General features: G+C 54.9%; 1 protein-coding gene across 2 annotated transcripts; it reads right to left on the reverse strand.

The window, feature by feature from the left end:
- Nucleotides 1-236: 236 nt before the first annotated feature.
- HDAC11 (histone deacetylase 11) lies at nucleotides 237-25,090 on the reverse strand. Of its 2 annotated transcripts, none has more exons than XM_034658845.1 (10): nucleotides 25,010-25,090; nucleotides 23,909-24,057; nucleotides 21,458-21,558; nucleotides 10,611-10,727; nucleotides 9,579-9,621; nucleotides 7,743-7,819; nucleotides 6,669-6,731; nucleotides 5,574-5,670; nucleotides 4,488-4,666; nucleotides 237-4,333 (listed from the first exon to the last, which is right to left on the reverse strand). In XM_034658845.1, coding segments are annotated over exons 1-10 (1,044 nt in total). In that variant the 5' UTR covers nucleotides 25,012-25,090; the 3' UTR covers nucleotides 237-4,117. The 2 variants fall into 2 exon arrangements, with proteins under 2 accessions (XP_034514736.1, XP_011225127.1); XM_011226825.3 differs by lacking the exon at nucleotides 25,010-25,090 and adding an exon at nucleotides 24,785-24,965.
- Nucleotides 25,091-25,295: the final 205 nt, after the last annotated feature.

Genomic DNA, 25,295 nt, shown 5'->3' on the forward strand with positions numbered 1-25,295 from the left:
CAACAATTAATTCTGGACTGAGGCATATAGATAGAGTCTCAATGAACTTGTTACTTAGCCTGGAGTACTCCTATACTAAAAGCACAACTGTTACATAAAGCAGGCCAGAAGGTGAATACCAAGAAGATTTATACTCTTCTGTACATATATTTAGCCAAATCAGAATTATTCTAAGACAATATANTTACAAACTTGTTCGGTCCTCATGACAAGCCTATGAGGTAGGTACTATCACCCCCATTTTGCAGATACATAAGCTGAGGCACAGAGAGGACAAGTCGCCCGGCTAGCTAGGGGAAGACGTGAGACTCAAAGCCAGGCTGGTGAGGGATGGGAGCGCACGCATTAACGGCTGTACCCTGCGGCCTCAAAAATAATCCCGGCACAGAATCACTCCCAGGGTAGGGCGCTGAGCCTCCCCGCGTTGGCCCTGGACCCAGAGCAGGGTGTCCCCTGCCAGTGTTGGCTGAGTGAAATAAAACCGACTCAAGAGTGGGCTTCCCTGGACGAGGTCCTGGCCCTAAACCCCAAGCATTTGGCTGAGGAGCCGGGGAGGGACCTTAAAGTCTCCTTCGGATGTGCCCGGCAGTTCTGCTAGTCTGGAAGGGCCCTGGGCCAGCACCCACCTCTGTTTATGCCCAAGACAGCGAGCTGCTACATTCGTTTCTGCCTTTGCCCCCCACAAGGGCTCTGTTAGCCTAGCCTCGGGCATCCCCATGGGTGGCTTAGTTGCAGCTGGGCACTGCTGTTTCCAATGCCTGTCTGAGTGCCCCCCAGCCGGCCCTACTGCAGAACAGAGCTGTAACTCAGGCAGATGAAACCTCTTCTCCGCAGGCCTCAGCTGGCCCACCAGCCAGGCATGGCACTAGGGTCTACGGGGAGGAGCGTGGAGGGTGGCTCTGAGGCTCTGAGCTGCCACCAGTGTCACCCCCCATACACACCTGCTCCAGCCCTGTGGGCTCAGGACCGTGACTCACCAGGGTGGCTGAGGAGGGAGGCTCAGAGAGGCTAAGTCCCCGGCCCAAGGCCCCACATTCAGGCCCAGGAAGAGCAGAGCTCCCACGTAGTGGGCTCGGGCTCCAAGGTCTGCCCACGGCCCCGTGTGCTGGTGGGAAGGGCTGCTCTGCCTCCCAAGTCCGATGTCGTGCTCCAGCTCTCCGGAGGCTCTGGACGGGGTCTTTCACAGAAATCTCCCACCTGCCAGGCATCAGGGCTGTTCACAGTGGGCTCCCACTGGACAGTGCTTTCCCAAGCTCGCCTGCTCCTCGTAGCATGTGTCTGTCCCCAGCCTGTCCCCACTTCCGCCCTGGGCTGCAGAACCCACCCCACCCCCCTGGTCAGCAAGGCTGCCGTGCCAGACCCTCAGCACCTCACGGGGTCGGCATGTTCCTTGGGTGTTTGTAACTTGGGGTACCATGTGCAAACAGCAAACCACACAGATCTTCAGGACAGATCCTGGACGCTTCACCTCAACTATCCTCGATTCTTAACCCGACCTATAGGGCAATCGTCATCATCATGACTGACATTCACTGGGTGCTAAGAAAATGCCACATGGCACCCTAAATGCATTCCATGTATTATGGCATTTATTCCTGGAACCACCTTTAGGTAAGGACCTGCAAAGGCCCCATCCTACAGATGAGGAAACAGCTTATGATTCTGGGGCCTTGGTTCAAATCCTGTTCCTCTACTCACTAGCTGTGGGTATCAAGCAACGAGCCAACCCTCTGTATGCCTCATGTCTACATCTGTAGAACAGAGATAAAAATAGTTCTTAGCTCAGACGGCTGTGACGTTCATCCCTGCCGAGAGCCTGGAACAGGGTCTGGCCCTTGTCGGCCTTCATCACCCTCCTCACGCCCAGCACAGGGCTGACCTGGACCCCTGCCCACCACCCCCCAATATCTTTACCTGCCATCCTTGTCCCTGGCATGAACACATGGGGGCCACCCTGCTTCCCAGCCCAGCTGTGCCACCAGCACTGGGGACGCACTGGTCACTACCAGGCTGAGGACAGGCTCTGCTCTCCACCTGCCTGGACCCCTCTGCCTCAGCCCAACCCATCCCCACGCTCCATCCACATGCTCCAACCACAACCCAGGGCTGGAAGACACCCCCCACCCCACCTGCTGCCCTACCAGGGCCCCCCAGCTGCCTCCCACCCTGTGCAGAGCCGCCATCATAGTCCAGCCCTGCCTGCCTCCCCCCTCCACACATTCCAGACCCTGGACCCTCCTTTGTCTGGAGAGCAACAACCCCCACCTCATTCCTTCACTCCTGCCAAATGTGAGGCATCTGGGAACACATACTTGGGTATCTGGCAGAGCTGGGTTGAGACCTGGCTCTACCACACGGGTGGCCTGAGGCAAATACCTTGAGTCTCAGTTGCCTCATCTGTAAAATGGGAACAAGGACCTACTTCATTTGGACTCTGAGAACGGTATAAAATACTAGCATTTGGGGCAGCTATCGAGGTCAGGCCTCGTGCTATGTGAATTTTAAATCTTTACTCCCTTCAATCCTTAGGAGGCAAGGATTCTCCATCTCAAGCACACACAGCAGCCAGTCCCATCGAGAAGAGCCTTTATGGTCCCTACAAACAGAAGCTCAACAGTAATGAAGCGAGCCCACTGCCTGCCCCCGGATGTCGCAGGCCCCAGGTGCAAATGAGGGGATGTTAGGTACCTTCAGTCAGGTGCAGAGAAACCATCGGCAAGGGCGGCGGGCGGGTGAGGGAGTCCAAGTGCGTGGTTAGTGCCTCGAGGTCTAGTCCAGGAGGTCAGTCTTTTTGATAGTTCATGATTTTGAAACCCTTCCTCCCATCCCCCAGCAGAGGGAGCACCAAGGGAGTATGTGGGAGAATGCTAGAGTACCCCCAGACGGTAATGAACATGAGTGCCCCAGCTGGGGTCGATCGGGCGGGGATGCCTCGGCTGGCCCACTTTCCCTCCCCACCCCCCACCTGTAATCACTGTCTAAGAACACACCCAGGTAATGAGGGGTGTGGGTACTCCCCCCACCCAGCCTCCTGGGAGGCCCTGACCGTCCCTTTCAGATTAGAGCTAAGGACAAGGTCAGGGTCTGGGGCATTTCAAAGACCAGAGGTCAGGGCCCACTTGGAACCTTGGACTCCAAGCGCAATCAGGGCCTGGGCACTTTGGGTGAGGCCAGTGGAGGCTATAGCCGCCCCCTCCCACCCCCGCCAACTCAAGGCCCTGCCCTAGCTCCTACCCATACAACCTACAGGCCAGGTTGGAGACCTCTGCCCTCCCTCCAGGAACTCCAGCCTGGCCACCAGCACCTTGGTCCTTCCTTGGAGCCTCAGGTCCCAGCTTGGCCACCTGCCCCCATCCCCAAGGTCCCCTTCTGGGCCCCACCTTCTTCTGTCTCCTCCCCACTGGAGTTGGCAGCCCCCTCAAGCCTCCAGTGCTGAGGCCCATCATTGAGCCAAGTGTTCTTCCCCCAAACCTGCTACTTTCCCTAAACAGGCAAGAACGTGGCTGAAGCATGATTTGGGGCTCCTCAGGCCCTCCCCTCTCCTTATCACCACTGAGGAGCCCCGGGAAAGCAGGCCCAGCCCTTGCTTTATTGAAGGGGAATACCAGATGGGAAAACCCACTCGCACCCCCTTCCCTGCCACCCCTCACGTCTGGGAGCCCTGGGAATCCAGAGCCCACCCCCCAAAGGCCTACCTGTAGCACCCAGCTCTCAGCCCTGCCCACACGGGTGCCCATGGTTCCTCGTACCCTCCCTGACGTGAAGAGGAGAGGGTGGGACAAATCCCACGACTCGTGCCCCAAAAGCCTTATCTGCCATTCTCCCTCCTTGCGAAACTGCCTGCCTCTGCAGGGCCCTGGTCAGACCCGTGACCCCATGTGAGGTCTTCTGGGACTCAGGCCCTGCCTTCCGCCCCCACCCACAGAGGGGCCTCGAGACCCTCTGACACCCAATGGGGAGAGTGGAGGGGCTGCCCCCAAGGCCGGCCCCTGCCCCGCGGCGCCTCCTGGCAGCTGCCCCCAGCACCCCCGTGGTTAGAAAAGGAGAAGCACGGAGGGGCGGGTGGGGCTGAGGCAGGCAGGGGGCCGCGCAGAAGAGCAGAAGGGCTGCGGCGTGGTCAGGGCACCTCCGGGGGCAGCAGAGGTGTGTCTGAGTTCTGGGCCGAGACTCTGGGGGACTCGGAGCCGATGAGCCCGAGGCTGTACAGATTAAGGATGGAGTCGGCAATGATGCGGGCCGTGCGCTTCTGGTACCCACCCGAGGTCACCATGAGGATGGGCACCTGGCGGCCCCGGACCACCCGGAACACCAGTTCATCCCGCTTCACGATGCCCTGTGGAGGGACGGGGGAGGGCCTGGGTCCTGCGGCTTCGGGAAGTCCTGCCCGGCCCCGCCCCACACCAGGAGCAGCACCCTGCCGCCCACCTTGCCTGCTGCCTTGGGTCCCCAGGAGGATCCTGCACCCCTCACCCAGCATCCAGACGCACCTGTGGGCTGATGGACAGCCCCCCAAGGCGGTCCCCCTCCAGGATGTCGGTGCCCGCGTTGTACACCAGGACATCGGGCAGGTGCTCCTGGAGGGCTTTCTGGAGGTTCCGCTCCACTTTGTCCAGGTACTCATCATCCTCCGTGCCCCACTCCAGCTCCACCTTCCGCCTGATGGCCTCTGAGGGGGAGACAGGAAGAGTCCCGAGGTGCAAGGAAGGGAAACAGGCTCAGGAGGGTCGAGGTGGCCTGGGTCCCCATCTGTGCCCCAGGCAGGATTGGAAACAGTCCGACCCCAGCACCGCTCCACCTCATTCCACCCAAAATGAAACTAAAGAGCGCCAAGAACTGCACCGGGAGGCCAGGGGAGGAAGGGACTGCAGCTAGGACATGCTGCCCTAGGGAGTTAGAGACCCATGTGGGTGACACCTGATCTCACTGCCTCCTTGAGCAGCTGCCAGAAATGGGCACACCCTGCTGTGCCCTCAGGCCCAAATCCAGCACCTTCGAGACTCAGTTCAGAAACTTGGCCCCTGGGCCACACCTGGGACTGAATTACCCTCAGCAGATCCACTGGCATACACGTCCCCTTCCTGCATAAATGTCCCCTATTTGCCAAGTGGCCAGAGTTCTGTGTTTTCAAAGTTCATCTGGGAATCTCTGCCTTTTGATTGGTAAGTTTAACCCACTTGCATTTATTTTAACAACCGTTCTATTTGATCTGGTTTATGCCATCTTGTTTTGTCTTTCCTATTTATCCTATTTTTCCTCTCATTTCTTTTTTGTCGTTCCCTATTTTCAGACAAATGCACATGTAGGAGGGGTTCTATTTTTCTTCTTCTGGTGATTACCCTAATATAAGGACCCACATGTGTTGTTTATTGGACAGGTTTATGTGATCTTGGATGGGTCAAGTGAGTTAAGTCTCAGTTTGCAAGTCTGTGAAATGGGAACAATCCCCACCTCCCAGGGATGCTGAGGATAAATGAAGTGACTTCTGCAGAGCCCAGCATGTAGGGGACACTCAGGAGAGAGAGCTCCATCCAAGCACGAGTGCACTTAAGGCTGAGGGAGAGGGGGCAGCTTACGCTTGGCAAAGCGGTCCCCGGGGTAGATGTGGCGGTTGTAGACATCCATGATGTACACACGCTTGTCACCCATGAAGTCCCGTTCATGCCCGTTGCCCTGTGGGGAGGGTATGAAAGCTGCTAGCATGCAGGTGCCCTCAGCAAGCCCAAGATCCCCCCACATGCCCTCCAGGAAATGGCCCACGTGCATACGCGGCTCAGCTGGCCCTTGGAGACAGAGGCTGTTAAGTGGGCCAACCTCAATTCAACCTCAAACCCCAGCCCCATCCATGGTCTTCCAGTGTGACCTTGAGAGAGCCCCACCCTCTGAGTTTCTTCTCCAGGGACCGAGGAAGGAATTCTAGCCCCACCCCCCTGTCTGGTCTGCGGCAGGATCAGCTGGGGTCAGGGATGTGAAAGGTAAACTGGAAAGGGCCGTGCAGGATAAGGCACTGTGACTTGGTTCCGGAGCTCGGTGTCCCAGGACCCCCCAGCGGGGCACCTGCCAGCACAGAGGCACAACAGCAGGGGTGGTGAGGTGTCCTCAAGAGCCCACTTCACGTCCTGCCCTGTCTGACCAGAGGAGCCGGCCCTGTATTTGGAGACCCGAGGAGGACACCCTGTCCTGCATTGCTTCACCCCCAGGCAGTAAGCTCTTGAACAGTGGCCTCGGGCCCCAGCAACCCTGAAATCCTGCATGCGAGCATTTGTCTGCAGGGCAGGGCCACAGCAGTCCTCAGCTCTCTGCAGGGGGTGGCACCCCAAACTGACTAGGAGCCCTGGGAAGCCACAGCAGGCTTTAGAACACGAGAGTGGTATGGCCAGACTGGGCTTTAGGAAGAGCCTTCAGCCTGGTGTGCTGGGCAGTCAGAAGGGAGGAAGGACCCTTGGGTTTGACAGGGGCAACGAGGAGGACCCAGTGCCCAGGCTGGACTGCGCGGGGCAGAGGGACAAAGACAGACCCTCAGCTTCCAGCCTGAGGCTCAGAAGATGGGCAGCGAGGAGAGAGGCAGATCAGGGTGGGGGTGGCAGAGGCCCAGCGGGGGGCTGTGTGACAGAGCTGATGGGGGCCTGGAGGGCAGAGCCATGAGACTGCAGCCCCCACAGGGTACTTACCTGATGGGCATCGAGATCAACGATCGTGGCTCTGGAGATGCCTTCTACTCGCTCAAACAGAAACTGCCAGGGGAGGAGAAGGGGTAGTGAGGACCCAGACAGGCCAGAGGACATAGCCCCTTGGGGATTCCTAGTTGGTGAGGGGTCAGGTAGGAGGTTGGACACACTTGTGGGCAATCAGGCGAGCGGGCAAAGAAGTCACACACCCAGGAGCAGCACGTGCAGCTCGAGAGAAGCATGTGTGCATGGTCAGGGAAGGCTCCCTGGAGGAGGAAGCATGCGCTGTGCCCTGCAGGGCTGGAGGTCAGGAGGAGGGTAGTCAGGCTGGCCCTCAGAGACAGCCCAGGATTCCTAACGAAATAGATAGGGGTTGGGGGGGGGCTCCCCCTAAGGCTGTGCCTGGAACGTCACCCTGTGTTCTCTGCCCTATCCCACAAGGCCAAGTTCTCACGCCTCCTTCTCCGGGAAGCCTTCCTTCCCCTCCCACCCTCTCAGAAGGTCTCCTGTGTGTCCCCTTCTCTGAATGGCCGGGGTCTGCTGACCTGCTTGCCCCCCACCTCCCCATTTAGTCTGTGTGCCCTGTGAGAACAGGGACCACGCCAGCCCATTCCTGACGCCCAGAACCGAGCCAGGCACAGGGTGGTTAAAGGGCGCTCTGCAACCCGACAGGGCTGGCCTGCCCTGCCCCTCGCCTCTCTGGGCCAGGGTCGCCTCATCTGTACCGGGGAGGAGCAAATGAGGTGAGGAGGGCAAACGGAGGCTGGTGCAGGGCTGAGCCTGCCGGAACCAGCCATGCCCGTCATTACGTCCAGCTCCTCCTCACTCCGGCGGAGCCACGCGCTCCCTGTTCTGCTCACAAATGGGCCGCTCCTCTCCAGTCCCCGCCATTGTTGAAGGCTGCACAAGTGTCAGATCTGGGTGGGAGTCCCAGCCTGGCTGGGTGACCTGCCAGCTTCCTCCCCTCCTGGGACCCAGTTCCCTTCTCTACTGTGGAGGAGAACACCAAATTGGGGGCGGCGGGGGGATTCCAGGGAGGGCTCCTGGAGGCCAGTCCCCATCTGCTCTCGGGCGCACCTTGATGGCCAGTGTGATGTCCGCGTAGGCGCAGAAGCCCCCGCCCCGGTCACTGGAGCAGTGGTGGAAGCCGCCACCTGTGGGGAGGGCAGACACGGTGCAGTCAGGGCCAGGCACCACCCCCCCGCTACATCCTGCCCGCACCCCGTGCCTGCTTAGCTCCCAGGGATGGGCTCTTGGAACTCCGGTTTGGCAAAGTGAACCGAGCACCTGAGCAAGTCGCTATCCCCAAGTCAGGAGACAGCTTTGCCATCACAGCCATCCCTGTCCAGAGCAAGAAACCTCTCAGGCTGTCCCAACAAGTCAGCCTCCAATGCCCATCACAACCCCCCCAGGGGCCAGGAGCTCATCTTTCCCAAGGCAAGAAGTTGTTCCTCGCCTCTGTAGGGCCAGGCCTGCCTCCACGTGACTTCCCATGCCAGGAAGGGGTGGTAGGGGCCCTGGGGCCCCCGTTTATTCTGGGACCACCCACTTTCTGCAGGTGGTAGAAAGGGCTGGTCAGGAAGAGCACCTTCTGCTGGTCATGGCCACCCAAGGCAATGGGGAGGCCCTGGACACCAGGGTCCGGCTCCCACCTCTCCCCCACTCTGTAAGCCCTGCGACCCCTACAAGAACCCGAGTTTCAGGGGCCTCTGAAACTGAGCCCAACAACCGCCCCACCCAGCAGTTTAAGGCCGGGGCCCATGGCTACAAAGGACTTGCCTCCTCTTACGCCAAGAGGCTGTCATTGGTTCTTAACAATGAGATAATAGGTCCTAACTCAGAGCTCACTGAAACTTCCCTACAGCCCCAAGTGCAGGCACTGTTATCATCACCTCCATCTGACAGATGAAGGAACTGAGGCACACAGAAAATCAGCACCTTGCCTCAGATCCCACAGCTCACTAAAAGCAGAACCAAGATTCAAACCCAGGCTGGATCAAGACCTGGACTCTTAATGTCTACCGGGTCATAACATCTTCCATGCAGGCAGGGCCCCCTGGGTCTTCGTGAGGACCGTGCTGTAGGCACACACGTAGAAAGGGCATGTCTCTTTCACTCCTCTGTTTAGCAGCATAACAACCCGGTTATGCCAGACCTAATGCTGGCTATCTGGTGATACCAAGACAGAAGAGCCCCAGCCCCTGGTCTTGCGGCGCTCGCAGCCAAAGGTAGGGGTTCTCTGCTCTGGGACTCTGAGCAACCCACCAGGCCTGTCTCCACACCTATTTCTTCTCAATATAATAGGACCGACAACAACAATGCCCAGCTCAGATGAGAGGCCAGACAGTAAAGAGGTTTGCTAACTGTGAATTGCTGCGTCTCCACGAGGGACAGATGAGGACGGGACAAGGAAGATGTGTGCAGCCCTCCCATGAGCCAATCTCTCAGAAGAGTCCAGGGGACTGCAGAGTGCTGGCGCTCAGGCCCCTGAGAAGGACGTATACTGACGCTGGGCCTGTCTGCCCATCACATGACCAAGCCCCCGCAGACTGTGCTGGGCCCCAGGAGGTTGATGGAGTTTTACAGGAAAGACACTGAAATGCTGCAGGTTTCAGCCCCACTTGGGGCTGCCCAGGGGATGGTGAAGGCTTTTGCAGAGGGGGTGAGCTCCTTGTCCCTGGAAGCATGCAAAGGCAGAGCTGGGGACCCATCTGGGGAACTCTTTCAGATAAGGATCCCACATCAGGTGGAGGCAGTGGTTGGTTCCTCCCAGACACCAGATGGCTGCATACCCTCTCCCGTCCCACTTAATAAGGCACCAGAGCCGCTCAGCTCACAGCGGCTGCCTTCAGGCTCCTCCTGGCCCTCCCAGCCCCCAGGACCCAGCAGGCCAGGCCGGCCCGGGGCACTCACCCACATTGATGGCCCAGCCTCGCTCCATGGCCAGCTTCCCTGCCTTTGGAGACAAGCACACGGTGAGAGACACAGACAACTGATTCCCTCCCTCACTCATTCATTCACAGCTTCACTCGCTCATTCCATAAACACTGTGTCCAGCCAGCTCTGACGTAGGGCTGACCCGTGAGGTAGGGTCCAGGAGGTACTCATCCTCCAGCAGACTCAGACTCAGTCTTGGAAGCAAGTACCAGATTGGCTGGCATATGAGATGTGCCGTGCATGAGCCCCTTTGCAATTTTGCAAAGAAACTGGAAGAAATCAAAGTTAAGTAGTTACAATCACACACGAGCTGACAATGATCTTAATGGGGCTTTCAAAGGGAAAACAGACCATTTTTTGTCTGTGGAAATATGGCAGACTGAATACCAAAATCCTATAGGAAATCATCGTTTGGGGGTAGGCAGTAATACTCCAATAAACAACAACAAAAATGTACAAATTTGCACAGCTAAAAAGAAAACGATCGGGATCAATAGGTCTTGATCCTACATTTAAAACTGCCACGTTCCTCGACCTCCAATTAACTCGGCAGCCTGTGACTAATTTTAAAGACAACTACATGTGGGATACGAAACCTAATTTTGCCGCAAGTGTTCTTTCCTGCCACACCCATGATGCAGGGTGAGGGGAGCATCATCCATCACCGAAGTCATGGAGGTTTGGTTTTCCATCTTGAATTGAGTATATTGGAGCCAGAGTTTGCGGATATACTCTCTGGGGAATGGGGATATATCTTATATGCCAGCAAATATGGCAACTCTAATAGGAGGTCCATGGGGGAAGGAACAAGGAATTCAATGTCCTGGCAGCACGTGGGAAAGGCTTTGGGAGAAAGAGTCATTGTTGCTGTGCCTTGAGAAATTCAGGATTTTGTTCAACTACAAAGTGGGAGGAGTGTATTCCAGATGGAGAGCCCAGGGTGGGCAAAAGCCCAGAGGCGTGGGGGTCCCGAGCCCAGCCGTTCCTTCTGCCTGCCTCCCCACGTACCATGATGGTTCCTCCTGTCTGGGTCCGAAGAGGCTTCAGCACCTTCCTCTGCACAAGGAAGTTGGGGAGGAAGATGACAGGGGGGATCTCTGTGATGGTCGCAACAGCAAAGGACCACTGTGGAAAGAGACGCAGGCCATTGGCCTCCCACTGCTGTGCCCAGCGCCCTGAGGCAGCAGTGGGGAAATCAGATTCCTTGTAGTGCCAGTTTCAAGGTGCGCTGGGTGAACTTCCAGCCTAGTGCAGTTCCTTTGGTCAGAATGAGAGGGTCCCCCCCCCGCCCCCCAGTAGGGAGCAGCTCCCTTAAGGCTGTTGGCCCACATTCCTCAGGGCTCCAAAGCCCTTGGCTGCCCTCTTGTGCCCAGAACAAGGGCTGCAGAGGACTCCCAGTGATGGGCTGCAGACTCAGCACAGGCCCAGCCCACCTGCTGCACAAAGGGGGGGACACTGAGGCCCTGCCCTGGAAAGATCTTTCTTTCCAAGGTCCCACAGTGAGTCACTGGCAGAGCCAGGACAGGAAGCCCAGGTCTCCTGCTCCCCTGGCCCAGCATGACCTCTTCATGCACTGGGAATCAGACCTCCCTTCAAAAGGGGTATCAGGCCCTCATCCCAGCTACTGAGGCAGAAGGGTCTAGGGTACCCAAAAGACATTTGCACCAAGATCAGGACACGGCCGTCCCTATGGCCCTCCCCCGGCCCCTGGGCAAACGTCCATGCACCCAATCCTGAACCATCCCCTGCCTGGCTGCGAATGTCCCGGGATCCATGCTCCCTGCTCTCTGCACTGACCCCAGGCAGAGCCTCGGAGCGGCCCAGGGCACTCTGTCAATATTTACTAGGGCCTGCTAGGCAGCAGACTCCAGGGCAGGGCTGGTCTTGTCCTGACAGCACGCAAGGCCGAGCGAGGAAGTGCTTATTTGCGACAAAGGAGAACACAGTCTGTGTCCCAGTGGGAGCAGAGAGGCTTTCTGGAGGCAGTGACCTTGAAGCCGAGACTGAAGGTGAACAGGAGTTGCTCAGACGTTGGGGTAAAGGTGAAAAGACAACTGCTTGGCAGACGGAAGGGAAGTCCAGTCTCCCGAGAAGTTGGGTGCGGCAGGGACAGAGCTGTGCCTGTCGCATAGGGCCTGGGCTGCCAGAGAACATTCTCAGACAGCCTCGTCAGAGCAGCGGGGAGCCATCAGATGGTGCCTTACCAAGCCATTCTGGCTGCAGCAGGAGGACCTATTAGGGGGACTTGAATAGAAGCAGCAGCCCCGGGAGGAAGCGAGAGATAATGAGGGTCCAGGAGAGGTGAGAGGGGAACGGTTAGCAGATAGCACAAGGCGATGGGCAGGCAGAGGGGTCAAGGATGCAAGGTTGGAACCCCAAGACTCCAACCTGAAGGGCCAGGCCCAGAAGTGTAGCCCACTGGGATCATCGTGGGCTGTCCTGGAACAGGTTGGGGGTGGGCAGAGGTATGGCACTCAGGAGGCCAGGCAGAGAAATTTCAGGAAGGAATAAGCAAAGAGAGGTGTTGAGAACGGGGAGCATGGCCACTGGGTTCTCCCACCAGGAGAGGAGATTTAGGGCAGCAGAGGCCCAAGCACGTTCAGTGATGGGGAGGAGAGGGAAAAGGAGAGGCCAAGGATGGGGTGAGACAGAAAGGACACATGCCTGGGAAGGGCCTGGAAGGCCCTTTAGCCAGAGGGTGCCCCTCGAAGTCAGGGCAGGACAGGACACATGTCAACCTTTGCAGGGGCCACTGCAGCCACCCTGGCTAACAGGGAAGACGTTTTGTCAGGGCCGAGGTGTGCTGGGCACCCAGGCTGCCTTGAACTGCACTGACCAGCTGTGCGGGCACCTCGCCCAGGCCACCTCCTCCCAGGCCACCAAGGCTGAGGATACTTGAAGGCCGGGGATGCTGGTTCTGCTGCCTCGCTCAAGTGAAGAAGCTGTGAGCATGGCCCATGGGACCCAGGCCACTCAAAGTCTGAAAAGAGAGGTGCCGAGCCAGCTTTCCTCAAGCCCCAGGCCTCCGGCTATAACACGGAAGCACCGCAGGGCCTGGGATAGGGTGGGGGGCTCCAGCTGAGACCAGGAAGGTCGGAAAGCTCCACGACCCCTCCACATACGTATGTGTGTGCGTGTGCGCATGTGTGCATGTGAGGGGCAGACCCAGAGAGCGGAAGGTGGCCACCTCTGCCTGCTCAGCACACCCATCCCACTGCCTGGCACAGGCCTGGCACGCGGGAGGCACGGGGCCACTGTTTTCTATGAATAAACAGCATAAAAACAAATGAGCCACTGAGGGAACGGGTCAAGCCCTTGCCTCGCCCTCCCTCTCCCTCAGCAAGCTAGCTGGGAATAAGGATGGAAGGAAAACAAAACTTTATCCTCCTGAGGGGTCCGCCAGAGATGCAAAACCATGAGAAGGGCACTTTTGAAACTGCATTCCACAGCACCTGTCCAGCTCAGCACTCCCATCGGGAAAGGGTTCCACGTCAAATGAGTCTGGGAAACACTGCTTCTGTTGTCCACCCCTTGGAAATTCACCACACACTCCGGCATGCTAAAAGCTCTCCATTGTGCAGTGAAGAATCCTGTTGAACTTTGCTTCACCCCGTTTCCCAAACTTTCTGGCCATGAACCTCCATTGGCCAGCTTGACTTTTTACAGAACCCATACCGACCTTCCAAGAGCTGCAGTCATCTGGGACACACTGGGAACCTCTTAGGCCAGCGGGTGAATTTTACATGGGCCAGGCATAAAGTCACCAGAAGCACGTCTGCGATTTGGCCAAGGGGATCCACTTCCCTGGGGGAAGGTGCATGTCTGCCAGTGTGTCTCCACTTCCGGCGGTGAGAAATGGTGCTCGACTTCTCCCGGGCCCAGGAGCGGTTTCTGTGCAAGGCAGTGATGCTGCCTCCTGGTGATCTAGACTTGTGCCTTCCAATCCAGTGGCCACCAGCCACATGTGACTACGTGGGCATACTTTTAAGTCAATTAAAAAGTACTGAATTCGAATTCTGTTATTTCGATTAAAAAAAATCAACCATACTTCAATAAAAAATTTAGAATTTTGTTTCTCGGTCTCGCCAGCCATAGTTCAAGGGCTCAATAGCCACATGTAGCTAGTGGCTACTGGACAGAGCCCTTCTAGAACATTTTTGGCATGTTAGAAAGTTCTATCGGACGGTGCTGCTCTAGAAAAACCACCAGCGATCAGGGTGAAAAATAGACGAGGGATGCTGGTGGCTGGGTGCTGGAGGATGGGGCCGGGGGCGGGGGCGGCTACGGGAGGAGGGGAAGATACGTTATCTGGGTCGTGTGGCACAGCAGGCTGAGATGAGAGCGCCCAGATCTGCCAGCAGCTCAGGCCCTGGGAGAGCCTGGCCCCAGGCAAGGGCACTGAGGGATGGGCTAGATGTGAGTAGGGCGGGGACGGGGCTCAGCAGTCCTCCTCAGAGTCAAACTGGTCCAGCTAGGGGCTCTGCCACTGCTATGTGAATTTGGGCATGGCCCTTTACTTCCTCCTGCCTCCTCACCCACGAAACAGGAGCCCCTCCCCACCAGACCTCAAACGAGGACTTAGACCCATCCACCGGGCCTGTCCTTGCCTCCCCGTTTGAAGTACCCCCACCTGGGCCCCCCCCGACCCCCACCTTTGCCTCATCTTTCCTCACAGCACGTGTCTCTACCTGAGGTTACAGTACGTCTCTGTTATCTGTCTCTTCCGGGATGCCAGAGCCAGGCATCAACGCTCTCGACGCCTAGAGCGACGCCTGGCACACAGTAGGTGCCCGCAGCACATGCTGTCCGTCCTCGCCCAGATCCCTACCTGCACACTCCCCCGAGGAGGTCACCTCACCTGTGCCACCCAGGAGAGCCGATAAGGGTGACTGGCCGATAAGGGACTAGAACATTCTGGCCCTCTGCTCCCGACTCAGCACAAGTGCAGGGCCCCTCCTGGGGTCAGGCAAGGCCACGCTCCTGCTGAACCCTCCTGAATGCCCAGCTTCTTCCCCTGCCCTCTGTCTCCCACCCTCTTAGCCTCAGGGAATCCCTTGCCCCTTCATCCCCAGAGGGCTCGGCTTCTACGGGGTGCTTCTCCGAGTGTAGTTCCCAGACCAGCAGCACCGGCACCCGAGAACTTAAAAGAAATGTAGATTCGCAGGGCGCCTGGGTGGCTCAGTTGGTTAAGTGTTTGACTCTTGATTTCAACGCGGGTTATGATCTCAGGATCATGAGATCGGGCCCCGTGTTGGACTCCATGCTCAGCGGGGAGTCTGCTTGAGATTCCCTCTCTCCCTCTGTCCCTTGCGTACACACAATCTCTCTCTCTAAAACAAATAATAAATAAAATCTTGAAAAAGAAATGTAAACTGTCAGGCTCCTCTCCAGACCTCCTGAATCAGAAACGCTGGGAGTGGGCCCAGTGATCCGTGTTATGACAAGCCCTCCGTGGATTCCAATGCTTAAGCAAGTTTCAGAACCACTGCTCTAGAGAACTTGACCCCCACAGTGCTGAATGTATGGTTGAAAGAATGAATGAGTTACATGAACAAGGAAGTTTTGCCCCAGCCTAATGCCCATTGCCCACCAAAAGGCATGGCCTGTGAGCTTCCCATCTCAGGGCCTGGCCAGGTATCAGGGCCTCCATGCCCAGCCAGCCTTATGGGGACCCTACAGATAGCAGAACATACCTGAGGTTGGCGACACCCCTGGGACACACTCCTGCCCCATACTCTCAGCTCTGCAAGACTCTATTCTCCAGCTGCCTGATTTCCTCGGGTGGACCCCCTACCCTCAGAAATCCAAACCAAGAATTGCTCTCGGGGAAGAGATGGCTGCAACTCCATTTGGAGCCCCAGCTGCTTGGTTTGGGTCAGAACTTTCCACCAGTGAAAGTGGGAGCAAAAGGAGAGAGGGGAAAAAATCCACGTGATCATCTCAGTAGATGAAGAAGAATCCTTTGCCCCAATCCAACACCCTTTCATGAAAAGTCAATCAACAAACTGGGAACAGAAAGGAACTCCCTCAACCTGGTAAAGGGCATTTATCATACACACACATACGCACACGCGCACACACACACAATCCCACAGCTAACATCATACACAGCACTAAAAAATGGAAAACCTTCAGCCTGAGATCAGGAACAAGACAGGGATGCCTGTTTTTGCCACTTCTAGTCAACCACACTCTGGAAGTTCCAGCCAGAGCAATTAGGAAAGAAAAAGAAATAAAAGGCCTCCAGTGGGAAAGCAAGGAGTAAAACTATATTCACGGATGGCATGACGTCAGCTACAGAAGACCACACGCACACCCATTAAACCGAAGAAGTGAATCCGGCAAAGTTGCAGGATACAAGATCAACACACAAAAATCAGCCGTATTGCAATACCTTAGCAATAAATAATTCAAAAAGGAAATTTAAAAAGTAAGTCTACTTAGGGGTACCTGGATGGCTCAGGTGGTTAAACGTCTGACTTCAGCTCAAGTCAGGATCTGGGCTCCTAGGATCGAGCCCCACATCATGCTCCCCACTCAGCGGGGAGTCTGCCCGTCCCTCTGGCCCTCCCCCTGCGCATGCTCTCTCTCTTTCAAATAAATAAATATTTTTTTTAAAAAGTAATTCCATTTACAATAATGTCAAAAATAATAAAACACGGGAACAAATTTAACTAAATTTAAGGAGGTGTTAAGGCTGGTACACTGAAACTATAAAACACTGCTGAAAGAACTTAAAGATCTAAATAAATGAAAAAATATCCTGTGTTCATGAGTTGCAAGACCTAATATTATAAAGATGGCAATACTCTCTAACCTCATCCACAGATTCAACACAATCCCTATCAAAATCCCAATGGCCTTTTTTGCAGAAATGGAGAAGCTGATCCTATAATTCATAGGGAATCTCAAGGGACCTTAAAAAAAAAAACAAAAAAAAAACCTCGAGAAAGAGCAAAGTTGGAGGACTTGCAATTCCCAATTTCAAAAATTACTACAAAGCTTCAGTCATCAAAACCATGTGGCAGTGGCAGAAGACAGACATACGCATCAACTGAATAGAATAGAGAGTCCAGAAATAAATCCATACATCTATGGCCAGTTGATTTTCTACAAGGGTACCAAGACTAGTCAATGAGGAAAATAGAGTGTCTTTAACACATGGTGCTAGGAAAACTGGAGAGCCACATGCAAAAGATTGAAGTTGAGCCCTTACCTCACACCATATATAAGAATCAACTCAAAATGGACCGAAGACCTAAACACAAACTGAAACTCTTAAAAGAAAACACGTGGGTTAACCTTCAGGACCTTGGATTTGGCGGTGGATTCTTAGATGTGATACCAAAAGCACAAGCAATAAAAGATGAAATAGATAAACTGAAGTTTAGCAAAATTTAAAAATTTTGTGCATCCGAGGACAGTATGAAGAGAGCAAAAATAAAATCTATAGAATGGGAGAAGATATTATTCGCAAATCATACAATATAGAGAACATACAAAGAACTCTTAAAACTCCACAACAAAAAGATAAACAACCCAAATTTTTAACATGGGTCAGTGACTTGAGCAGACACCTCTTCAAAGAGGATATAAAAATGGCCAATAGGCAGATGGAAAGATGGTCAGTGTCATTAACCATCAGGGAAAGGCAAGTTACCCCCACTAAGTTATCCATGATCAAAACCATAAACAAACCAGAAAACAAGTGTAGGTGAGAATGTAGAGAAATTGGAACCTTTACACTGTTGTTAGGGATATGTAACATGCAGTTGCTGTGGGAATCATTGTGGCCTTTCCTCAAAAAATTAACTGGAATTCCCCTACGACCAGCAATTCCAGGCTTAGGTATATAAGCAAAATAGCTGAAACCAGGTACTCAAACAAATACTCTTATACGCACGTTCATAGCGATACTATGCACAAAAGCTGAAAGCTGGAAGCAACTTAAATGCCCATTAACTGAAGAATGAATAAATAAAATGTGTTCTATCCACACACTGGAATATTATTCAGTCATAATAAGGAATAAAGTGCAGGTACGTGCCACAGGATGGATGATTCTTGAAAACTCCACGCTTGTGCTTGGTGAAAGAAGTCACACGCCAAAGGTCACATGCTGTATGGTTCCATGCGTAGGAGACACCCAGAAAAGGCAAGTCCATAGAGTTAGAACACAGGCTGGTGGCTGGTGACCAGGGGCAGGGGAGAGGGCGGGATGGGGAGCAACTGCTTCGCGGGTTCAGGGTTTCCGTCTAGAGTGAGGAAAATGTGTTGGAACTAAATAGAGGTGATGTTTGCGCCACCTTGTAAACGCAGTAAATGCCACTGAATTTTACACTTTAAGATGGTTACTGGTTATGCTATCTGAATTTTACCATAAATAAGAAAAAAAGGAGACAAGAGTCCCCTCAGGGAAGAAGAGATAAGAGAAAAATCAGAGTGGGGGGGGATTTCCCCAGAGACTCTCTGAGACTTCGCTGCCTTCCCCCACACACCCTGGCTCTGCTGCTAAAGGTCTCCCTCCCCAGCAGAGCTCCGAGTGTTGTGAGGTCAGTGACTAGGCCCAAGAGGTGCCCAGACTTCCTGAGGCTCAAGCGTCCTTGACTTCTCTTTCTCTTGCATGCTTCATACCCAATGGGAACAACAGAAAATTCTTTTGTTCAACTTCATAACAAACTACAAATCCTACCACTCCCCCCAAATCCATAGCCTCTGCTTCTAGCCTAGTCTGAGAGCCTCTCACCAGATTTCTGCAGCAACCTCCTTCCTCACTGATCTCCCTGCTTTTGTCTTGACAGCCTCACCTCATTACAGTTGCCAAGCAACCCTGCTAAAACCTAGATCATCTCATCTCCCTCTGCTTAAAACATGCCTTGGCTCCCACCTCCCTCCGAGCAAAGCCACAGCGGTATGAGGGCCCTGTGCGGTCTGGCCCTTGACCATTTTCTGATCCCATCTCTTGCCAGTCTCCCCTCCACTCCCGTTTCCTCCAATCCAGTGGCAAATACTGTTTCAGAACACACTGGAGATACTCCTGCCCCAGGGCCTTTGTGCTTGCTGATCCTTCTACTTGGAATGCCCTTCCTCCACAGATCCACATAGATCACTGCCTCGCTGCCCTCAGTCCATGATCACATGTCAGCAAGCCCCTCTTTAATCTCCCTATTTCAAACTGCCATCCCCACCACCCCCTTTCCTGCTGTACTTTTGCCCACAGCACTGAGTGCCTCATAACGCACCTTATAATTGACTTAATTATCATGTCTATTGGCTGACTCCCCCCACCCAAATGCCAGCTCCCCAAGGAGAGGGACTCCATCTCTTTTGCTCTAGTCTGTCTTCCCTGGAACACAGCACAGGGTTCATTAAATACTTACTGGATTTAAAAAAAATACTTGCTGGATAAACGTATCCCAAGCACTGCACAAGGTCAAGATGTCAGATACACATCACGCTACCCCACACCCCAGGCAAACTGCAACTGGGGTTGGCAGAAGGCAAAAACCTGGCACTGGCCCAATCCAACCACCACCTTCAATAGGGCCAACTCTAGGCCTTGCACACAGTAGGTGCTTAATAAACATTTCTTTCCCTGAACGGACGTCACCTGGCAAACATCAGGCTACTGCATGTCCTTCAATGCCTGAATTATTAAGCACTGAAGGCCACCCCAGGACAGGGCCAGGCACGAGCCCTGGCACACGGGTGGCCGGCAGGCTGAGGCAGGACAGGGGAGAGGGTGACATCCCACAGCACACACAGAAAGCCGAGGAAACCTGCAGGAACTCTCCAGGGCACTGTTGCAGGTGCCCACAGCAGAGAAAAAAGAAAAGGAACATTGCAGATGGGGGGCGAGGGGAGGGCAGGGGATGAGTGGGGGCGAGGGGGATGTCCCTGAGCCGCAACCCCTAAATGCCAAAATGCCTGAAATGGGCATGGGTCCCACGTGATCAAGGGCACCTCACACCATATCACTCTCCCGTGGTACCTGATACAAAACCGAACTCCTCCCATGGCTCGCAAGACCCAGTGTGGCCTGGCACTGCTAGCCTCCCTGACCACATCATGCTACCTTGAGCACCCTTCTCCCCTTTAGGAGCCAAAGGCCCCTCCCCCTCCTGGCATGTGGCTCTGGAACATTCTTCCTTCAAAGCTCCACAATTGTCACCTACTCCTCATTTTTTTGTCTCAGCTCAAACCTCACCTCTGTGAGGCCCTCCCAGGCCACCCAGTCCCCCTCCACCCTTCACTCAGCTACCTTCTGTTTTCTTTCCTTCATAGGCCTTGGTGCTCTGTGCAATGTTCTTATGCGGTTACTTCTTCATTCTCAGTCTTCCGCAACAAAAATGCAAATCCACGCGAGCGGGGAGACTTGCTTATTGTTCGTTTTGTACCGACTACACAGGCAGCATTGATACAGATGTGTCGAATGACTGAATACTTCCCCTTAGTAGGTGCTGTGGAAATCACCGTGTTTCTCCTTTTGCTCTTGCTGCCAGGAAGCTCCAAGCCAATTACATGAGCTCAATCATCGCATCTTGGTTAATCCTCTCAGTTGGCATATCGGAATTCTCCTCCTGCCCTTGACTTCAATTTTCTACTTGGGTCTCTAGCTGTTAACATTTTCTTTTATTATTATTATGATTTATCACACAGTAAGCTGCCTTTAGGCTTTTGGGGGCCCAAGGCCAAGCACAGAGGGAGCCCTGCATGGTTCTCCTGAAGGGTCCTCAAACAGGTGGGATCCTGCAGCCTATGCTCCCTACCCCAGCCTTATCCTTATCATTCACATGCAATCCACCCTGACCCCCCTCTGTTCTGGTCTCTCCCTGCCCTGCCCCACTGCCATCTGTCCCTGCTCCCCACCCTCACCCTCTGGACTCTGGCAGGCATGTCTTCCTGGCCCTGCCCTGGGCTGTGGATGGTGACCACGCATGTCTGGGCCCGGGAAACCAGGGCAGCCAAGGACTGGGCTTTCTGCCAAGGCCTCGCACACCTCTCTCTCCCAGGAGCCAGGTTTCAACCTCTTCCTGGTAATCTTTCATGAGCTGACACTGTCACAACTCCAACTAGAGTTCTCACAGCTCCAGCCAGAGTCAGGAAGAGGGCGAGTGGCAGCCATGACCAGGAACTGGGGAGACTGACTGAATGCCCAGCCTGGGGTCTCCCTAAGAGCTATTGCACTTCCTGAGTGACCCTGAGCAGGGAGCTCCAAGCCTTTCTGGCCCTAGGCTTTTCCAATTATGGCGGGGGGGGGGGGGGGGGGGGGGGGGAGGTTTNGGCGGAGGCGGTGCTTGGTGACCTCTGGCATCTGCCATGGCGCTGAGTCTAGGATGAGCCGGGGGTCAGGGGTCTGGACTCCCACATTGTTGGCAGAGAACCTGTGGCATCCTTGACCATGCCCCCACCAGGGTGGGCTGGCAGCACCAAGTTCTGATACAACCCCCCCCCGCCCCAGCCTAGCTTCCCCTCCAGGGGAGCACCCCACATAGGGGCCTCAGACCCTCAAGCACTGATGAGAGTTTTGTGAGCTCTTCTAGAAAGAAGTCACAAGCAGGCAGCCTATAGGCCTGGTTTGGTCGGCAGATGGGACTGAAAAATCTTGAAATGAGTTGCCACTTTAAGAAACCAGGGACTGCCACTTACTAAACTGAATTTCGAACTTCTCTTTGAAAGCCTAGCCCATCCCTGGTATCTGCCTTTTTATGACACCTCTCTCCTTCTCTTGGGGACCACAGACTTTCATGCCCCACCCCTGCATGAGGGGCAGGAATGGAGCCCCTCAAGGCCGAGCTGCCCCTGCTCTGGCCACCCCTCCTGGTCGGCAGCGCCCCAGGCCCCAGTCCCCGTACCTTCAGCTCGTTGAGATAGCGTCTCGTGTGCACCACCAACAGGTCCTCGTCCGAAGCCTCCCGCGCCTCCACCAGCATGCCATCTGACAGGAGCTTCTCTTCTGAAACCACAAAGTGGGCATCCTGCTTCTCTGATGACCCCAAGACAGACCCGGCTCCAGACCACTCCTCCAATAGGCTGCAGAGCTAGCCTCTGCCAGCTCCGCGTGGGGTGGGGTGGGGGGCGAGACGGGGACTAGGGCAACTGCTGGCTTCTGAGAACAGGTTGCCTCGGGCCAGGGTGGACAATGCCAGGCCCAAGGGCCCGAGGGCATCAGACATGGGGCACAAGGCCATCCTTGTGTTTCCCAAACCACTGACAGCCAAGAGGTGAGCTCAGGTGTGACTAGGCAGCTTGCAGAGGCAGGCGGGCCACGGATCAATCATGTTGACTCAAAGTGAGAAAAGCTCTTCTGGATTCTCCCTCCACCTTCTGGTGACATCACGGGAGGTTCGGTGTGGTTTGGCCTCTTTTTAAGGCCTGCCTAAACCCTTGCTCATCTCCCTTTTTTAACCCAAAAAGCAGCAGTTTCGCAGACCGCCAGGCAACAGTAAGCAGGACAAAGTGAATTACAGTTTTCCTGCATTTATTTTTTAACCATGACCTTCTATTTATGGCAAGTGAAACTGGCTTTTCCCATTTAGATGATATAATGTTTCCTTTTAAAACAAGTTTATTTAAGTTTTTTTAAAGCAGAGGCTAAGTCGATTTAAAAAAAAATTATGAAGTAAATAACGGAGCAGGTGGTAGGAGAAAACGGCAAGGTCCCAAGAGTGGTTTGCAAATAATTGATGTTTTGGGAAACGCGGCAGTATTTTATCAGCCCTCGCATCCACCAGACAGGATTTGCTCTGTTTTGCAAAAGAACACACTGAAGCCAAGAGCAGGAAGTGCTCGAGGGCACAGTGAGAACAGGACCACTGATGCTCTGGGTTCTAGGGAAATCAAAGGGACAAGGTCAAAATCTAAGGAAACTGTGCTGATGTGTAACCCTTAGAAGCCACTAGTTCCATACATTTCCCACATATAGCTCCACATACAGAAGGCACTCTCTACTCTCCCCCTCCCCCTAATAACATTCCATGGCTCCCCACTGCCTTCAGGCAAAGGACCAGCTCTCTTCTTGGCAGCGCCCAAGGTCCTTCACAATGTGGCCCCTGCCTCCTTTCCACCCACACCCTCAGAGAAGAAAGGAGAGAACTCAGGAGGACTGTCAGCTCAGAGATGAGGGAGACAAGGAACCCTATGTTGAGCTGCTGGATAACACAGGATCCCAAGAAAGGGCAACGTGGGGAATGATTCAGGCTAGGTCTGCTGGAACAGAGCATGAAGGACCATGGTCGAGAAGGCAAGAGAACTGCGAGGGGAGCAGCAGGCTGGCCCCACTCACTGGGTTCTCACCATCCTGGCTCCCCACTTGTACTCTTTCTACTTCACAGTTTTCTTTGAATCCTCATTCTGGCCACAATTGTAAATGGAAAATCAGTATCAGTTGCCATAAATAGAAGTTAACCAAAAGTAGAAAATATATATGATAGAAACAAACCATTATTAATCTGTAATTTGATTCTATTTTCTGCAACATGCCGAACCTGCGGCTTGCTCTAGATTTGTTAAAAGGGAGATGGGCTTTGGTATTAAAGACAGGCTAGCCCCAAAGTGAAACTTTCTCCATGGTGTGATCAGGATTGTGTGATTTAAAGATACACAAGGTTCATCCTATGTCAGGTACCATTCCCTACTACTGTCAATTAAAGAACCCCAAATGCAGGGGCAAGGGAGAATATTCTCCCACTAACCTGCTGTGATGCCTGAATTTCCCAGCTAGACCAGACCCCTGGATTACAAGCCAAAATTGAAACTACACTCAGCATCACCTTACTCAGTGGAATGAGCTGTGAAAGGTGGGAGCCTAGAGCTCTGAGTTCCAGACCCCACTCTGCCACTTAGTAGCTGTGTGACTTTGGGCATCAGACATGGGGCACACGGCCATCCTTGTGTTTCCCAAACCACTGAACAGCATGTTCCCTAGCCTTTCTGATCTGTAATCAGTAGGGTTGGAGCAAAGTCTTTCTACCTCTTGGACTCTCAAAGCTTATTGGGGACATTGGATTCCTCTAAATTTCAGCTTCCCTGTGTCCATCCTTAATCAGCTCCCCTTCTACGGGCCTCCATGGACAGAGACAGGACTTAAGCCCACAGCGATGGGGAGCACTGAAGTTTTGAGACAGGGACATATCATGCTCAGAAGTCTGTTTTCAAAAGCCCCTTTGCCAGCATGGGGGGAAGGCAGTCTGAGGGCTGAACCTGGAGGTAGGAGACCACTGCTTATGTCAGAGATGATACGGGAGCTGGGGTGGGGGAGGTGGGGTGGAAGAAACAGATGTAGGGTCTCGTAGGGCCTTCCATACCTTTCAGGAAGCTGATCACTTTGCCCCATTTTCCCGCGTCAAAGGGATGCAGTTTCTCCAGGCCCATGAAGGTTATGTTGTAGCGTGGTGAATACACGATGGGCCAGCGTGTCTCCGGCACATGCTGGTACAGCTGAGTTGTGTGTGGCCTTCCGTGCGCACAGGGACAGACACACAGAGAGGGGCAGTCTCAGTGTGGAAAGCAGCCTCCTGCTTCCTGCCGCCCCACTTGGACTGACCACACAGCCCTGACCCAGTACCACCAGCTTCCTCGGCCGCAGGAAAAGGGCCACTTAGCAACAGCAACAACAGTCATGAGAGCAGCTCCTTACTGAGCACTGGCCCTTTCCCTGCACTATCCGACCCAAACCTCACCAGAGCCCTGGGAGGTAGGCACCACCATCCCGCAGAGGCTTGGAGAGGGAACCAGGCATGCCCAAGGTCACACTGCAGATCTGTGCAGCACCAATGCTCACCAAGGCGCATCTCACCTCCACATTGTTAACAATCACGCTAAACAGCTGTGTGGCCCTAGGCCTCAGTTTCCTTAACTGTAAAATATGTGGCTGTTGTGAGATAATGCATCCAAACAGCTGAGCACAGAAAGCACCCTATCCCTGACAGCCGGGGGTGGCGGTGACGGTTCCCAGAAACAGCAGGTCGGGGTTCACGCAGGCTGTGGCCCAACCCGCAGCTGGGAATGGAGATCACCTCAGCCTTGCCGCGCAGCTGACCCCCTTCCCCACCCCATTACACCCCTGCAGCCGCCGCCGCACCGGGACCAGAAACCCGGCTCCAGCTGCTGCCACTGCGAGGGGCCTCCGCACAGCCTGGAATAAGAGAGACGTCAGACCCGCGCATGTCGCCGGCCCTCACCCAGGTCGGAGCCCGGTGGCCCGCACCTAGGACCGCAGGGAAGTGGCGCGGGGCCAGCCTGGGCTCACTCTGCCTGAGCGGCCCCTGGCCCGCTGTACCTGGGCACGCACCTGACGAGCCCGCCGGGTAGCCCGCACACTAGTGCTCCCGCCCACGGGGACCCCTGCGAACCCCGGGGGCTTGGATTGACGCCCCACCCCGCGCCCCCACCCCTGCCTCACTCACATCCCGGGACCGGGCCCTCCCTGCGCTGGCCACTGCTCCGCGACCGGGCGGGGCGGGGCACGGCCCCGCCCAGGACACGCCCCCGGCTTCGGCAGCCTCCGCTGGGGGCGGAGCTCAGGCTGACTCGACTCCGCCCCGCCCGCGCCCGCGCCCGCGCCCGCGCCTGCGTCACAGGGGGATGGAGTCCCGCAGTGAGCGCGGCTGCACTCAAGAGGCCACGCCTCCAACGGCCATCAAGCGTGAAGTCCCGCCTTCCGCAGACAAATGCCCAGTGGAATCCCGCCTG

This window comes from Ailuropoda melanoleuca, chromosome 4 (assembly GCF_002007445.2).
Source record: "Ailuropoda melanoleuca isolate Jingjing chromosome 4, ASM200744v2, whole genome shotgun sequence".
NCBI classification, from domain to species: Eukaryota; Metazoa; Chordata; class Mammalia; order Carnivora; family Ursidae; genus Ailuropoda; species Ailuropoda melanoleuca.

Bases quoted from the DNA above. Each gene is read 5' to 3' on its own strand.
- HDAC11 (XM_034658845.1), bottom strand. The intron at 6,732-7,742 runs GTGCGCCCGAGA...CTCCCCTGGCAG, and splicing joins ACATCACACTGGCCATCAAG to TTTCTGTTTGAGCGAGTAGA. The intron at 4,334-4,487 runs GTGCGTCTGGAT...GTCCCTCCACAG, and splicing joins GGCTGTCCATCAGCCCACAG to GGCATCGTGAAGCGGGATGA.